This window comes from Chrysemys picta, chromosome 21 (genome assembly GCF_011386835.1).
Source record: "Chrysemys picta bellii isolate R12L10 chromosome 21, ASM1138683v2, whole genome shotgun sequence".
NCBI lineage: Eukaryota > Metazoa > Chordata > Testudines > Emydidae > Chrysemys > Chrysemys picta.
In genome coordinates, this window is record NC_088811.1 from 8,673,698 (window position 1) to 8,690,284 (window position 16,587).

At 48.6% G+C, this 16,587-nt stretch overlaps 2 protein-coding genes across 5 annotated transcripts in view; one reads left to right on the plus strand and one right to left on the minus strand.

The window, feature by feature from the left end:
• The first annotated feature begins 369 nt into the window (after positions 1–369).
• On the plus strand, positions 370–5,499 carry RNF223 (ring finger protein 223). 2 transcript variants are annotated; one of them, XM_024104394.3, is made up of 3 exons: positions 370–602; positions 3,536–3,675; positions 4,034–5,499. In XM_024104394.3, the coding sequence occupies exons 2-3, from the start codon at positions 3,621–3,623 to the stop codon at positions 4,831–4,833; spliced, it is 855 nt and encodes a 284-aa protein (XP_023960162.1). In that variant the 5' UTR covers positions 370–602; positions 3,536–3,620; the 3' UTR covers positions 4,834–5,499. The 2 variants fall into 2 exon arrangements, with proteins under 2 accessions (XP_023960162.1, XP_005293085.2); XM_005293028.5 differs by lacking the exon at positions 3,536–3,675 and having other exon boundaries at positions 463–602; positions 4,034–4,980.
• A 1,852-nt stretch (positions 5,500–7,351) lies between these two features.
• The window catches only part of LOC101941295 (tyrosine-protein phosphatase non-receptor type 11-like), an 84,542-nt gene continuing 75,306 nt past the window's right edge, over positions 7,352–16,587 (minus strand). For all 3 annotated transcript variants that reach the window (XM_005292891.5, XM_042852869.2, XM_065575130.1), the window contains 7 exons: positions 14,478–14,609; positions 13,719–13,873; positions 13,215–13,282; positions 12,248–12,399; positions 11,394–11,491; positions 9,726–9,846; positions 7,352–8,826 (listed from right to left, as the gene is read on the minus strand). In XM_005292891.5, coding sequence (XP_005292948.2) covers positions 9,762–9,846; positions 11,394–11,491; positions 12,248–12,399; positions 13,215–13,282; positions 13,719–13,873; positions 14,478–14,609 — 690 coding nt within the window. In that variant the 3' untranslated portion in view covers positions 7,352–8,826; positions 9,726–9,761. The remainder of the gene's footprint in view (positions 8,827–9,725; positions 9,847–11,393; positions 11,492–12,247; positions 12,400–13,214; positions 13,283–13,718; positions 13,874–14,477; positions 14,610–16,587) is intronic.

Consider the following 16,587-nt stretch of genomic DNA (forward strand, 5'->3'; position numbering starts at 1 on the left):
ATTGTAAGCCGAGATGTATTTAACCTGAACTACTTAAAACTAGACTAAACCAGACCAGACAAAGCGCTAGACAAACATACTAGAGAGAGGACGGGCTTGCACAGACACAGTGGAGAAGATAAGCAAATAGGTGTTTCCCATAATCTGATTCTATAAACAGCAAAATACTACATACAGTGAACAAGCAGGTATTGCTGGAACCCTATTTCTCACCAATGACCTTCTTTGTTTGTCAAAAGAGAAACTGCCCCCTAGTGGAAATGTTCTCACAGTCAATGGAATGATTCACTTATAATTGGAAAAGCCAGGTGATGCAGGTAAGTCACCTCCAGACAGGAAGGTATAAAAGACACCTGAGTAGCAGAGGCAGGACACTCACACATACACTTGGAGCAGCGGGAGATCATTCACCCTACCAGATCAACCTCACCTGGAAACTTATCCACAAACTACCAGGGGACTTGGATATCGGAAGACAAACAGAGACAACTTCTAAATAAAAAGAGCTGAGACTAAACACATCCTCTGAGGAGGAGACACATCAGGGATAGAAATCAAGAGACAGAACATGCTTTTCACCTGCTAAACAGCACTCTGTACAGGTAATTATAGACTTCAATCTCAGTTATATAGCTCTTAACTCTGCATTCAGTTGCTTGGAGTTAAAGGTGGCACTGGGGAATCGGCCACTGTGTTTTCTTTGTCTTAGTTTTATGGTCAAGAAAGAAATTAGCTTTTTGCAACAACCTGAAATAGGCAAGTGATTTTGAATTTGATGAGTTACTGTGTCTTCTTTCATGATTCACTTATTTACCGAAGTGGAAAAGGTGTATGGAAAACTTTGAACAACATTTGGGGCAAATGGGCATTGCTTTGTTAAAGCCTATGGGGTGATGCCAGATTAAACCAGCAGAAGTTCTGGCTCACCATTTGATTATTTTCAGTGTCACAGGTGTGCAATAAAATATTTTTAATCAATTCTGTCCAGTGTACAACCCAGAGGTTTGCTATTGGGTCTCCTCCCTCCTCTCTCATTTTACATCTTGGGTTCTGATTGTTGTTTATCATTTGTACAGAAGTAGCTCCTAGAAGCCCCAGTAGCAATCTGGGTCCTGCTGTGCTAGGTGCTGTATGAATACATAAGCAACAGTCTCTGCCCTGTCGAGCGTATATACTAAATAGACAGAACAGACAAAGGAAGGAGAAAGAAGGGGGGGGGGGAAGTCCAAGGATATATAGCAGGTGAGGACAGAACAAAAAAATAGAAACCAGATGTCCTGACTTCCAGTCCAGTGCCCTCCCCCATCCCATTCATCTCTCGTGCAAGTCGTCCGTGATGCAGAGAGAATGTTGGTGAGGAGAGACTCCTCAGAGCATCCTTTATCCATCCACATGCACTGACACCTTCAGTGACAATTTGGACAACATTTCTTATTTCTAACTTTTTGTTTTAGTTTCCAACAGGGAGTCTAAAAAGAACAAAGATTATTATTTTCAATCAATCGAGATGAACGTTAATGGTTAGATTTTTAAATCCATCTATAGGGTTTAAACACATTTTCTGTTAAAACTAAGAGGTATCAAAATCCCCTAGGCTGATCTCAAATTCTCAACCTAAACATTTAACCCATGATTTTTTTTACTGTATTCTGGGGCAATCAACTGATACTAGCTTATAAATTAGATTTCTTCGTATGTGTATGACTTTAAATATAAAATGCTGGGTCCTGACTACCTTTAGTTGGAAGGTTTCGTGTTTATGCCAAAGTAATACCATTCTTACTAATACATGGGATTATTTTAAATATATTTATGGGCTTTGCTGTCAGATTCATAGGAGTAATTCAAGAGCAACTCAAAAGAATGTCATTCCTATATCTTTGAATCAATAAAACTAAATTACACTCCTTTATAAAAGTAGTAATTATTTTTCTTAGGATTTGATTAACTACCAGGAGCGTCTGGGTTATTACTGATTCTGCAATGACTGTTGTGGAGCACTAGTAAAAATTCTTTACCAAACGTTTTAGGCTTCAGGCCATATTAAGTCATGCAGAACTCAGCGATTTCATCGCTGAGGCTGGTGCAAACACCCTACTGCATCGTCTGTCCATGTGGGTTCTCAATCCTTGTGCCCCAAACGCTGAAAGTGATGGAATTTTGAGAACCCACAAAGTTTGTGTGATTTTGATTAAAAGCCAGGAAATCTGCCCCAAGTTCTCTCCAAACTGGGCCCAGGTTTGTGAACAGTTTGAAAAGGGTTGTGATGGAACTAGAAACCATGCCAGCTTCAAGTTTTGTTGCCCCAAAAGAAGTAAAATGATGGTAGGATTTGCTGAAGAGCCTTGGCAGATATGAACAAGAGCCACCAGGTGACCTGTATCAAGGCTTTACTAGGTAACTAAGATTAAAAAGTGGTGGTGTGCACGTGAGTGTGTGTGTGTGGGGGGGGGGAACAGTGCCCCCACTGATGAGCTAAATTATCCTCATTAAGTGACCAGGTTTTAGCTCATAGGTGCATAATCTGGGTACCTAAAATTAGCTTCAGCTGTCGCAAGATGAGCTGTAACAGAGCAGGACTTTATTTCCTGCATGATAGCGAGAGGGAAACATGCACACACTTACTTATGGACGTGGAGGAACAAGGCAGGATTTTCAATAGCTTAAAGTTAGCCTCTTGCATTGCTTAAGATGAGGAGATTCTTGCCCAAGGCTGGTGAACTACCCTTGGAGTGACTCAGGAGCTATTAGGGTTGTGCTTTGAACACCCCTGGCATGTCATCCATATGCCATCCGTTTCTCAAAGCCAAGCAAACAGGTTCGCCCGGTTCAGCGACTAGTCGGAAATGAATGCTTCCCAGGCATTTATGAGGGAACCCTCCAATTAAAATGTCTACTTTCCAGGACAAAAACTTTTAAATGCCCCATAAGTCAGGGTAGCTAGCTGCCATGTTGTCATGGAGACCATAGCCTCAAACGGGGAGACCAGGTTTACACACTCCATCTGGAGTGACTCCATTTGAGGTTGTGAATTAACTTGCTGCCACCCTGGCATCATTAGCACTCTGTGCCAGAGCTCCCACTCACTCTCAGATGTCCTTGTGGACAGAAAGCACCATGGCATCGCATAGCTACAGGCAGGCTGGCACTTTCAGTCAGCGTGGATGACAAGACAGAAGCAGCTTCCCCGTGAGGTAGCAATAGGACAATAAGGAAATAGCTCAGTGGAAAATTCTCCCCACTCTGGCACCTGAGGGAATTTCCTTAGGCAACTTTTCTTCCATGTCATGGTTGCAAGGCAGGTAAGCTTTTTTTTTTTTTTTCCTCCTTCCTGTGGGGGAGGAGGGAGCAGAGGATAGACCAGATCTTGCAAAGCACCTGGGTGCCCTCAACTCCCATGGAGGGCATGCTGGAGAGGACACTCAGGCAAGCGTGAAGGCACCTGGTTGGTGGTGCTGACCATCAGCTGGAGGGGATGTTCTATGCGCCCATTGGGGCACTGTATCAATGAATACAATTTATCTATTTATCTTAGGCTTTTTCACTGGTGCCCATCACCCGTAATACCTGAGCGCCTCCCAGGGTAATAGATTGGCATAGCAAAGTCCCTAGTTGACTTCATGGAATCTTCTGCTCTTCTCCTCCCTTCTCAGATTATGGGAAGCGGCACTTGGGGTATGTGTTTTGGTTTTTGTTGGCAGGGGGAGGTATGCGGGGGAGACGGCCGTTGTAAACTCTCTCCCCGTGGCTGTGGTGGAAAAGTTTTGGCCTGATGCTGGCTTAGGCTGTGGTCTGCTGGTGGCGTGTCTCTGTCCCAACACAAACTTTTTCTGGATGAGGATTGCGGACTTGGGGGAAGAGGTGTCTTATTTTCATATCTACCAACAGCGATTTCAGCTCTGCTAGAATTGCAGCTCTCAAGGGAGCATAGGACTAGTCTCTCTTTAAGGTCTTGGGAAAATGTAACAGAAGTTAAAGGGTCTTTCCCACCCTCTTTATCTAGCTTCTGACACTGCTCTGTTTGTCTCCTCAGGGTCGGTCATGTTGTGCTTCCCCCAAATGCGGCGCACCGAGACGCCAGATTCCCCCACCAGCCCCGTTCCTGCCACTCCGGATGAAATCCCCATTCCTATTAGCCCCATCGTAGTCACCTCCCCCACTGACGGCAGGAAGCTCAGCTCCCCGACGTCCAGTCTTGCCTCCCCCAAACCTACCTCCCCCATCGAGTGCTCCATCTGCTTCAACACCTATGACAACAGCTTCAAGACACCCAAGCTGCTCCAGTGCTCGCACGTCTTCTGTCTGGAATGCGTGGCCCGCTTGACCTCGGCACTGCCCCAGCCCCGCGTTGAAGACCAGCTGCCCTGCCCCCTCTGCAGACAGCTCACAGAGATCCCCCTTGAGGGCCCTCCGGCTCTCCAGACCAGCCAGGAGCTCCTGTCCACCCTGCCTGCCGAATACCAACGGGAGAAGGTGGTGTGGATGGAAGGCAGCAAGCTGTGCTGCAGGCAGTCATCCCAGGACCCAGAAGATCCCGACGCATGCATCTGCCTCGACGTGGCCATGAGCAAGCCCAATCCCCCCGTGACGCCGACAGAGGGCATGGCTGGGAGGCTGTCCCGCTGTGCCATGTGCGACGACTGGAAACGCATCGTCCTCCTCTCGGCCCTGGTCATCATTCTGCTGTGCATCATTCTGTGGCCGGTGCAGTGTGCCCTGAAAACTGGGAACCTCCGCTGCTTCACAAGGACGCTTACATTCACCAGGCCAAACCCTGTTCCGGTTACGTATACAACCCCGCCAGCGCCCGGGACCAGCCCCCCCTCGCACTAGCAAGAGCTGGCATTTAAAAGGCTGCCCATGCCGAGGAGCTAGATCAAGCTGCTGCCTACTGGACTTCGCCAACTTACCTCACTGCCAAGCTGTAGCAGCCCGTTCTCGGCCTACACACTGCTCCGCCTATGCACTTTGAACGTGACCTGAACAGCCTCTGTTAATCCAGCCCCTTGCTTTCACACAACTCTGCCAACGCAAAGGGGCAGGGGGGTTGTGCATAGCCATATATTAAGCCACTGCTTCACCTAAATCTCTAGTCATCCTAAACGCTACATAGATAACGGAGCCTTGAAGACTTGCACAAAGGGCATATGTCTAGGACTGCTGCTTCCCAGGAAAGGTGCATGTACCTCAAAGTGTGGGGCTGTTGCCATAAAGACACAGCTGTGAATGGCCTTGGCCCTTTCGACTCACCGATGGAAAGGAAGTGCTAAGGGAAGGGTTATTTTCTTGGAAACCGACAACACTGTGAAAAAGAGTCTAGATGTGATTATTTCTAAGGGAGAGAAATCCATCAGCCCTTGGAAAGAAGCATGCGAAAGCTGTGTCTATAAAGTGACCATATTTAATTTTATACAATGTGCTTTATTAAACATTTCAACTGTATATTTTGTTAGTATTAAACTATTGCTGGAGGTGGTGGTGACCTGCCTCTGCTTGGTCTTTGGGTCTAGTACTAGCTTTGTACTCTGGTCAGCAGAACAAGACTCAGCTCAGAGAAGACCATGCCGAAGGTGTGAAAAGAAAAGTGTGAATTTTCACCTCTCCTGGACAGGCACTTGTGCTTTAAAGTTCTGTCATTTTTTTGTGGAATTGCCCGCAAATGAGGTTCTTAGAAAAATACAAATTTCTGCATGTTTTTGTTGCAAAGCCATCTCCGCTTAATATTTAGCTTGGCCAGTTTTTTTTTTTTTTTAATTCAAAAACAAATGGGGCAGGCGGGAGTAGTTTATTTCTTAACATGCAAAAAAAAACAAAAAAAACCAGCCCTCCCAGGGATTACCATTTCACAGAATTTTGCACAGCTCAACTTAAAATGTAGTAGCTGACATACAAGAGAAAAGCTAGATCATTCTCCTAGACATCACAAAAATGTCAGTCTAGCTCCATAACTAATACTGACCCCCTTTAAAACCACTAGGGGAAGACATGGGGCAGTTGCTCCAACTATGTATTTAACGGGATGACTTCTGCATTGCTCGAACACGAGGGGCTCAGTGAACAATACGCCATTGTTAGAGTAAAGAGACCTGATAATGCGGTTTAAGAGAATAATTTAACCTAGCCAGCATTAGAGGCAAGTGCTGTAATAGTATTTAGATGCTTTGTACATTTTACATAGGTGGCACTGGCTGCAGACGTTAACTCCATGACTTTGCTCCTTCTTCTAGGTGCGATTTAGGGGTGTTCAGCTTAAAATCCAGCTCAGATGCTAATTGCATCCCCCCAAATTCTGCATCAATCCAGCACTCCGAGCACTACTGTGGCTCTAGCTTGGCTTATTGTATCCAGCTGGGCACTAAGTAATAAATGTTTACACTAATCATCAGCTTGCAACTACACTCCCCCACCCTCAGCACCCCTGCTGCAGTCTCTCTCTGGTCATCTTATTGCAGCCACCTGAACGGAGGGGGAAGGTTCATTTTGTGGGCTAGTCGTCCTTTGTTGTTTCCAGCTGGAGAGAGGAAAAGGCAGACCCCACCGCTCATCTCTCCTCTTGCCATCAAAGCTGTCAAGAGGGATTGGAATAGGATAGCATGCTGCAGCCGGCGGTGGCACGGGAGCTTTGCCAGGCAGGATTTCAGCAGGGTCCTGGCTGCTGTAACAGATTCAATAGGTTGCCAATTTATAGCAAGCTTTAGAAGGCTGGTATTGTCCAGCCCAGTTCCCTGGCTGCTGGACCCAGAGCTTTTAACCATGTTTGTCCAAACCATTTGGGTTGCCAGGGACTCTCTTGGGTGATCTTGTCCATCCCGGCAGCAGACTACCACTGAAGTCTCATCAGTAGTGGCCAGATGACGAGTGCCTGCATTGCCTCAAAGCCCCCGTCACATTCCTTCTCCTCAGAGTCGTAGCTAGTTCCTTTGTCACTGTACACACATCTGACTGCCATATGCTCATTTGACTTCCCTCTACAAACAGCCCAGGCTGAACCTGTCCACCTGCCACCATCACATCCCTTCCCACTGATTTACCGTATTGACACTCGACACATCCATCCCCCTTGCAGCATTTAATACCCCTCACTTCCCAGCCAGCTGCCACACTGAAAGCTGGAGGGGCGGGATGGCTTTGGGAGAACTGGTAATGGGCTACAGAGGCTCGTGCAGAAGCTGCTGGTTCAGAGCTAGCCCAAAACCGTTTGGGCCACTTGAGCGGGACTCTGGTCGGGGTCTAAGAGAAGCAGTTTTTCGGCTAGGAGAGGCCTGGCACCCGCTGGCCTCCTACCCCCTTTCAAATGCTCATCGGTCACTTTCACAAGCATTGCAAAAACTTAAAAAGGAAAAAAAAAACCTTTAGAATATTCAACATTTATTAAAAGTGCAATAAAAATAAACTGTTTTCTTGTCCCTGTGACAAACGACTGAAGATGCCAGCCGGTAAATACAGCCCCGTTCCATCGGTGTACTCTTTGTTCAACCCCTGCAGTGCCTGGGGAGAACAGCAACTCCAGCACTGAGAGCGAATGCCATTGCCCCGCACGTCCGTTATCCCACACAGACAAGGAAGAACGTTTCTTTTCCCCCCCCATTAACAGCTGCCCCAGACAAGCTCTCCTGGTTTCGGCCCTGGCATTCAGACCCTGCATAGCAAGGAGTCCGGCAGAAAGGAGATTCTTTGGCAGAGCGGTTGCAATAGCAGGAAGTGCTGCCAGTGAAAACTGAGGTGTGCGAACAAAGCTGGAATGTTAACATTCCAAAGCGCTCTCTCTTTTCTTCTTCGCGGTGCTGTACAAATATTAATCATTGCCCACAGCTCCCCTATTTCGTATACATAGCATTAGGCGCAGCATACAAACGTGGGTGAACTAACGCAGGGCGTCCAGCAAGACAGCGACAGAGTCAGGAACCCAGCAGAACGCTATGCCCTAATGTGCTGCTGATACATGTGATGTTGCCCTCTGGTTGCTGAGCGCACAGATAAGTTGCCTCCCTACTGCTTTTACCATCCGCTACGGGAGATCTCTTAGCTCCCGCCGCAGAGGCCTGTGTTGGTGGAGATGAGGGTTCGAACGCAGGCTCCCCGCTCATGTGCGCGTCAGAATCTAGTAAGCCTGCAGCACGGGGATTTTGCTACCAGACAGACAAGTCCACTGCACCACACTGCTTCTCTGCATGCTGCAATAGCAGGGGTTGCTCCAGGGTCAGGAGCTAGGCGCTTTGGCAGATTGCATAGGTGCCCAAGCCTAGCACAGCAGAAAGGAGGTGCATTTTCTAAAGGAATGAGGGCGGAGGGCATTTACACAGCGGTTATTTGCACCGTACCTAGGTCCAGTCCACATGCCCAGTCCATCACTTCCATGGCAGTAGCGTTAACCCAAGATTCAGTTTAAACACCTTCTAGCTGAGAAACAACCAACCTCATGAAGCCGTGAAGTGCAGCAACCGCCCGGTGACTGTCCTGAGCAGGCAAAGCTCCTACACTTGTTGTCATTTTATTTTAACTTTTTACAAAATCAATTTCTTTAAAAATTAAATTAATTTTAAACAAATTTTTTTTTTAAAACTGAGCTTTTACGCCCTATGACCATCCAGAGGCACTTGCACATAAATATCGTCCTATGTGAAAAAGGGACCGGAAAAGGTCGCTCCCGTGAATAAGTTAGATTGAGGCGTGTTCCTGAGGCGCGCACTCTGCCCTGCTCAGATGCTTTCGGCATTTTGGTTCCTCACTGGATCCAAGGTGCTTGAAGGGGTTTGGGGGGGCACGAGGGTAGAGGGAGGCAGCGGTGACAGAACTTGGAAAGTGTGGACGTGAACACTGTAAATCCTAAAACCCAAAACAAGAGAGGAGAGAGAAGGTGTCAGCTATTATGTATAAGAGTGACACACACACACACACACACACACACACACACACACCCCCCGATGATCCCAGTACGCACATGTATGTCTCTCTCACTCCGGGATCCAATCGGAGGTGTGACTGAGGCTCAAGCAGACATACCTGCACTAGCAGAACTAAAACCAGTAGTGTAGATGCGGTGGCAGGGCTTTCAGCAACACAAGTAGGTACCCAGGGTTCTGGATGCCCACACTGAAGTCCATGCTACCGTATCTACATGGCTATTTGTAGCCACGCCAGCCTAGGTAGGTCTACTCAAGCTGCAATCCCACCAGACTACAGTGTAGACATACCCTCAGAGTCTACACTAGAAAAAAGCAACAGAGAGTCCTGTGGCACCTTTAAGACTAACAGATGTATTGGAGCATAAGCTTTCGTGGGTGAATACCCACTTCGTCTGACCAAGTGGGTATTCACCCACGTAAGCTTATGCTCCAATACATCTGTTAGTCTTAAAGGTGCCACAGGACTCTCTGTTGCTTTTTACAGATCCAGACTAACACGGCTACCCCTCTGATACCGTACACTAGGAAAACAGCCTCAGCTCGCACGGTGGGTCTCATTCTAAGGCAGTTTTCAAAAAAAAAAAAAAAATTACTACTACTACTACTTTCAAGTCTTGCCCCATTTCTCCCCACCCCATCACTAGCTGGGCACTGCCCAGGAGCTGCACAAACATTTTTAAGGTCTGTTAAACTGACCCAGGACATAGATGGTTTTCCCTGGGTAGATGGGGCCATGCGCTTCATGTATGAGGCCAAACAGGGACCAGAGCCAACAGACTCCTGGAAGGGTTTAGTGCCAACCTCTGAGAACGAATGTACCTGTGCAGCCTCCATCCAGCTCCTCTTCCGGCCCCTTTATCTCCCTGCATTATTCATCCCTGAAACTTTGGGGTTTTTGATGTTCAGGTTCTCGTAGACTGAGGCGGAGTCATCATCGACCCTGGAAAGATGCACAAAGCCTGCTGTGAGTAACCCTCTTACTCTGGATTCCCTCCCCAGAGCAGGTTGCCTGGGGGCCCTTGAACAAAATTCCAAGCCTTCCCCCCCCAGCCTTGTAAATGGCAAGACCGGGAATTACCCGCTGCCTATTCACACCTACACACTTCATGCCTGCTGCCCCTCAGACATTTAATGTCCACACAGGCTGGGCCCTGAACATTCATCCAAGATGCGAGCCTTTATATATGCATGCCACACTGGGACGTGATCCGAGTGAGAATATCACCGATACTTCCTATATGTCTAAAGATAGGGCTGAGCCAAAACAATGGACTTTCTGGGGGGAGGTGGATAGGAACCTGGATCCAGATCTGATTTTTGCAAACCAACCTTCTTGTTCAGAATGGGTCCAACCAAAATCCCAAGTAACCCCGAACTTCGCTTGAAATCCAGCCCAGACTTTGTGAAACAATGAGTGATATGCAATATACAGCAAGGAGGGAAGAATTTTCTTTGGCTTTGTCCCACCTGTGATACCTCCCTACCTTCACCCGGAGATTCATTTAGAGTTATAGATTCAAACGCAGCCAAGAACTCCAAGTGAAACCTCCACGATTTTGAACATTTAGACAGGTGCCATCAGCCCAGCAGGTCCATGTTGGATGAGTGAGTGGAGTTACTCAAACTCTGCCCCTCCCACTCAGAAATTCCAAGGCTAGAAGAGACCACTGTGACCCTCTCGTCTGACCTTCTGCATAGCACAGGTCAGAACTGCCCCAAAGTCATTCCTTTTGAACTAGAGAATCTCTTTAAAACGGTGGTTTTCAGCCTGCAGTCCACAGACCCCTGGGGAACCACAGACTATGTCAGATTCCCAAAGGGGTCCGCACCTGTGTTTGCTAAATTCCCGTTGGTTTCGCCAAATTGCTTTGGTGGAAAAAATACTAAACAAATAAATAAAAATCTAAATGTTTCATTTGGACATTTTCCAAACCAACGGCCTCGGTTTTTCCATTGGAACACCTGAGATTTTATTTTTAAAATTCAACGTTAAAAACACGCTTGAAATCCAGTGTTTTGTGAGCCCCCAAATGAATTTTTATTTTATTGTTCAGAGTTGCCAGTGAACTGAAAACTACATTATTCGCTCAGCCCTCTGCTTGTCCGGGCTCACGCTCACCTCTCCCCCAGCATGCCCGCTCTCTTTTTCTTGTGCTCTGTACTAGATTATTGCTACTCTTCTCTTCTCCCCTCCTTCCTCTCCCACGGCTCACGGGACATTTCCAAGAAAAAGGGGCTTAAGTAATTGCCGACTGAACACCCCTACGGTAGCTGCAAAAATGGGACAGACCAGCTGGCTGGGATGTTGCTAGGTTTGATAAATATTTACATGGCCAGTTATAGCCATTCTCCTCCCACCAGCGCGCTAGAAGTGGCCCTAGGTGGAAGGAAGCAGCTGCGTGAAAGATGGCAGCCACTGGGGGCTATGGTCATTCAGCCCCATCTGCTCCCTGTCACGTCAATCTCCCTCCCTCCACGCAAACTTACACAGAGACGCGTGGTGGGAGCGGCTGCCCTTTGCCTCTGGCTTTATCCATAGGAGGGTGTCGGATATTCAGGTAGTCTCGCTCTTTCCTCTTATTCCTCTGAAAGAGAAAGGAGATAAAACTTCCACCAGAGGCAAGAATGGAGGCACTGGCTGCAGAGCAGATCTTCTGCCCTACAGGCAGGTAGCGAGGAGGGCGAGTTAGAGGAATGGAAGACGTTTTCCCCACAGACACTTCCACAGCACTGGGGAAGAGCCCAGCTTCCCAAGTCTGAGATGCTGAAGAGAAGAGTGGAGGTGCGCAGAGCTGGAAAGAGACATGACCCTGAGCCCCAGTCCCCTAGCCTCTCTTCGTAAGAGCATCACCTAGCATTTCCTCTTGCTACAGAGGCAGGGGATATATGTTTGGAAGCCACAGGAGCTACTCCTGGTGCACAGCAGAGCCCAGTCCTAACAGGGAGGGCACGTGGTTTCATGGATGAACACACACACTTGGGGCTCATGAAATCGCCATGTTTTTACAGTAAGATTCCTCCCAGTTTCACTATTAACCGGAGATGGGCCCAAATCCATCCTCCCTGGGTTTACACCTGGGAGCTAGATTTGGCTCCAAGTCCATAGCTGGGAACTATGTCAATCCACACACAAGTTCAGCAGCTTGCTGGGCTCGGATCTAGATTTCTAGCCCTTGCGTTCAGTGTGTCCAGGTCCAGGATTTGGATTCATCCCATGACAGGGAGAAGCGGCTCCATTCAGATCTGCTGTTCTGACCGGGAGGGTTGGTTTAGACCAGATTCTGCCAGTGAGCCAATTCCCACCCATATGCCTAACGTCCCTGGGCAGGAACGGGACCCACCTGCTCTTCTTCTAGCCTCTTCTGCTCGGTCTCAATGTACTGCTGAACAGCCATGTAAACGAACTTGTACTGCGCCTCTGTCTGCACCATGCCAGAGCGCTGCCTGCGCACCATCTGGATGGTTTTGGGGATGTCTATGTCACAGTCCAAACCTGCTCGAGGGGGAGAAGCAAAGGATCGGGAATTGAGTGAGATTTCAGCAAGGTGGGGGGAGGCAGTCCCTCCCTCTTCTCTTCCCCCCCCCCCCCCCATTCACCGAACACAGACCCCACCTCCTTTGAGCGGCTTGGAAGCCATGAAATTAACCCTTCTGCAAGAGTCTGGTAGGGTTTAACAGGGAAGGACGACCTATCTGCAGGTGTCTGGAACCCTCCTGTAGAACATGATGGAGAAATCTATCCTGGCTGCATTGCCCTGGAGGATGACTCACAGAGCTTCTGGAAAGGAGATCCTTCTCCACTACCTCCTAGAGGCTGGTGGAATGATTTCTGGTGAGGCTGGTGGATGTGAGCCACACCTTTCCATAAGGAAAGAGGGCTTTAAGGAGGCACTCTGACTTCAGAGGGGCTGGTTCACCCAATGGCAGAACTTCCCAAGTGAGGCCAAGAGCTCACCCTCCGTTTCAACCAGAGCGTGCTGGGGGCATCTGGGCACGCTTGCTTGTTTCGGGAGGCAATGGATTTCTTCCCCATAAAGCAGAGCACTATTCCCTTTTTGCCCACCAGCCCAGAAGTGGAAACTTTACATTCTAGTGGGGTAAGAGGCCTTTCCCCAGCCCTCTAGATATTTTCAGGTCAAAGCCCATACTAAGAGACGTACGGCCGATCTGAGCCCATTGGCCAGAGATCTTCAAACTCATTGCACTTGTAGGGGGATTGGGTTAGACTATACTGCCATTCTGCAACCAAAGGGAACACCCTGGGGACAAGGGGGAAGCTAATGCAATGGGACAGATCAGTTGCCATACCTTGCCTGTGAATAATATCCACCAGGATATCAATCACTATGATAGTGCCCGTGCGTCCTATTCCAGCGCTGGGGAGAGAAGACAAGGCGGGATCAGTGTGGGAAAAGCCAAAATGCCTCCCCAGACCCTATATAACTAGCCAGTTCAGTGCACGCCCTCCATTGGCGCATCAAGACCATCAGAGCCGGTGCCTGGAATATTTGCTATAAAGACTTGCCAAAGCAGAGTCCTCAGAGAAGTGTAGTCCAGTGGTCTGGGCAGGGAACTGGGAACCCAAACCTCCCCAGTTCTAATCCTGGCTCTGCCACAGACTGCCTCGGTTACCCCATCTGTAACAGCCCTAGAGAAGTGCTCAGTATTGGCACTACGGTAGGGGACAAGGGAGGTTCATTTCAAGGCTTTGATGTAAGAGATTTCACCTCTGTTCGTTATTGGCTCACATGAGCAACAGCCCCCACTGGCCACCGAGACAACCCCGCGGGCTGCCAGGTCGCTGGTGCATACCTGCAGTGCACGACGATCGGTCCAGAGTCTGGAATGCTTCGCTGTGCTCGGTTGACTTGGTCCAGAAAGCTGAGGACCCCTCCTGGCTCGTTGGGGACCCCGTGGTCTGGCCAGCTGAAATACTGATAGTGCTTTACCTGTCTGGGGTGCTCCTCCTGTCGGACAGATAGCCCGGTCGCTTGGTTAGAACCCCCCCCATGTGCCACAGACAGTACCGTGCACGCACCCCTCTCCCCGTAAAGAAGATGGTCCCTGCCCCAAGGAGTTTACAATGAGAGAAAACTGGTCGATACAACCTAGAGATGGGGCAGAGAGACTATTCTGCTAGGATAGATCCCATCTGTGTAGCCACCCAAGCGAATAGGAGCGTGCTGACAAATGCAAGGGATAGATGCTTTTACTGGGGAGGTCAGGGACGTTCTGCCCCATGCTGATTGCACCGATCCTTGTTTGGGAAACTCTCACAAAGCCAGCAGAACCCCAGTGCAAAGCCAATGGCACAGTCGCACAAGAAGCATTCCCTGCAATGCAGACCTCCAGAAGCACTCCGACAACCAGAACCCGACGGGGCTAAAGGGTAAATGAACTGAAGAGCTGTAACCCCGGGGGCGATACCAGGAGGAACCGCATCAATAAGATAAATATTTCTACAACAGCGCAAAGCTATAAAGCTACAGGCCGGCTGCCTCTCCCCCGCCACGGCTCAGCGAGAGTCCCAACACCCAGCAAAAGGAGCAGGAGAAAGGAGAGGCCTCTCACCCGGTCTATCCGCGTGATCTCCAGCTCCCGGAGGTAGTAGCCCTGCGCCTCGCGCTCGCTCACGATCCGCACGCAGATGTAGCCGTACTCCTTGGTGCAGTTCTTATCAGGCCAGTAGCGGAAACATTTATTCTGAAGGGACAGGGGAAAATGCCGTGAAGGGCTCTGCTCATCATTCAGGACCGGTGAGCTGGACGGGAACTCCTTTAGAGCTCAGCCGACAGTCTGCTGTACTGGGACCGCGAGAGTTTGTTGAACTCAATGCCGGTGGCTGGGTCAGCAGCAGCAGGGACGTCCGATTCTAAAAGCGTGAGCTGCTGCTGTTTGAACTCGAGGACTCAGTTCTCTTAGCCAAGGCCGCAGAATATTCCTCAACCTTGGCGTGTGACCCAGCCACTGCTAGCAGGGGACAGAGCGCCACCCCGAGCAGGGGTGGGTTACACCAGCACTTCCATAGTGCATGACTAACATTAGGGGGAACCCTCAGCACAGATAAATAGCACCTTCCTCCCCCAGAAATCCCACTGACTGCAGTGGGGTTCCCCATGCAGTAACACCGAGCAGTGCCAAGTGCTAGCCCCACTTTACAAGTGTAAAGGCAGGGAGATTCAAGGCACCATTGGGATAAGTGACTTGCCCATGGTCACACCATGAAGCAGTGGCTGAGCCAGGAAGAGACCCTGGGAGCACTGACCCCCCACTCCCCAACCCCTCCTGCAAGAAACCAACTGATGGTTCCAGCAAGGAGGCGGTGACTTGCAGGAGGTTAAACAATCCAGAGTTTGATTGGGGCGCATATCCCCCCCTGTACCCACGTTGCCCCTAGGGACCCTCGATGGGAAGGCTTTTTTGGCCTGCAGGACAAATGCCTAAAGGCGGCTAATCTCACAGAAGGTCACTTTCCCCCTAGATATCACACCTATTCTGTGTGCGCACAGCTCTGCCAATCCATTTCAGTCCTGACCTGCAGCACCCCCTGCTGTCCCATGTGCCGTTACATGGGTCATTCCATGACTCCGGAGCCATCCCAATGCATGGTGCTGCTTGCCAACATCCCATCTAAAACCCCACCAATCCCCTATTTTTGTACCATATTAAGGCCTTGCCTATACTAGAAAGGGTTTGCTGGTCTAGCTGTTGACTAATATATGCTGGGCTAGCATATATACATCAATTACATTACCAATAGGTATTATCCACACCGTACATAGAGCAGTACACATTAAGCACACAATAGCAGTTATATAGCCTAAACTGACCCATACTTTTTATACAACCCTGTTCACTTATGCTAAATAGCCCATAACACCTTGCATTTGCTGAAGCAAGCATTTGGCATAAGCAGCTAGGAAACTTGTCAAAAATCAAGACACGTTCGTTCGAGGTCTTAGTACAATCTAGGGAAGTACTTCCATGGACCACTTTCCGAAATGCCAGGATCCAAAACAAAGAAGGAAGGAACAGAACTTAGGGAACTGGGACAAATTGAGGGGTTGGATTTTAGTGATACGTGACTTGTAAAATCATCGGATAAATAATACCAGCTGAAAGGTGCAACTTCGGGATCACTCCTTCTGCATAAGGTGAATGTAACAATGATGCACGAGACAGCTTCTTCACTGCATAGAACCTTTTGCCTGTACTAGATTATTATTGGCTTTCAGCAATAAACATGCTCGTCTCTTGAATATATTTCATTCCACACCAAAGTGTGGTCAAGCAATTGACTAAACAATTTACCAACCAGTTATACTGGGAGAGTCTTCTAGTTCAGACACAGCTTACACCGGCACAAGAGTGCTTTCGTTGTCATAGTTTCTACCACTTTCCTTAATAAATTAGCTATTTTGGGAAAAGCACTTGGCCAGTATGACTGGATCTGCACTAGGGCTTTTACTGTATACATTTTAAAACAAAACAAGACAAAAAACCCACCACCCTAAGTGGCACTGATATACCAGCAAAAGTTTCTAGTGTAGCCTTGGTAACCTCTCCTTATCCGTGGAAGCAGTTCTGGTTAGAGGCTCTATTGGTATCATAACACGTTCTCCAGACCTCCACCTCTAAACTCTGTATGAAAATACATGCAGACAGAGCACATACAAGTTGT

Bases quoted from the DNA above. Each gene is read 5' to 3' on its own strand.
- RNF223 (XM_024104394.3), top strand. From the start codon at position 3,621: ATGGAATCTTCTGCTCTTCTCCTCCCTTCTCAGATTATGGGAAGCGGC. The intron at 3,676-4,033 runs GTATGTGTTTTG...TTGTCTCCTCAG, and splicing joins TATGGGAAGCGGCACTTGGG to GGTCGGTCATGTTGTGCTTC.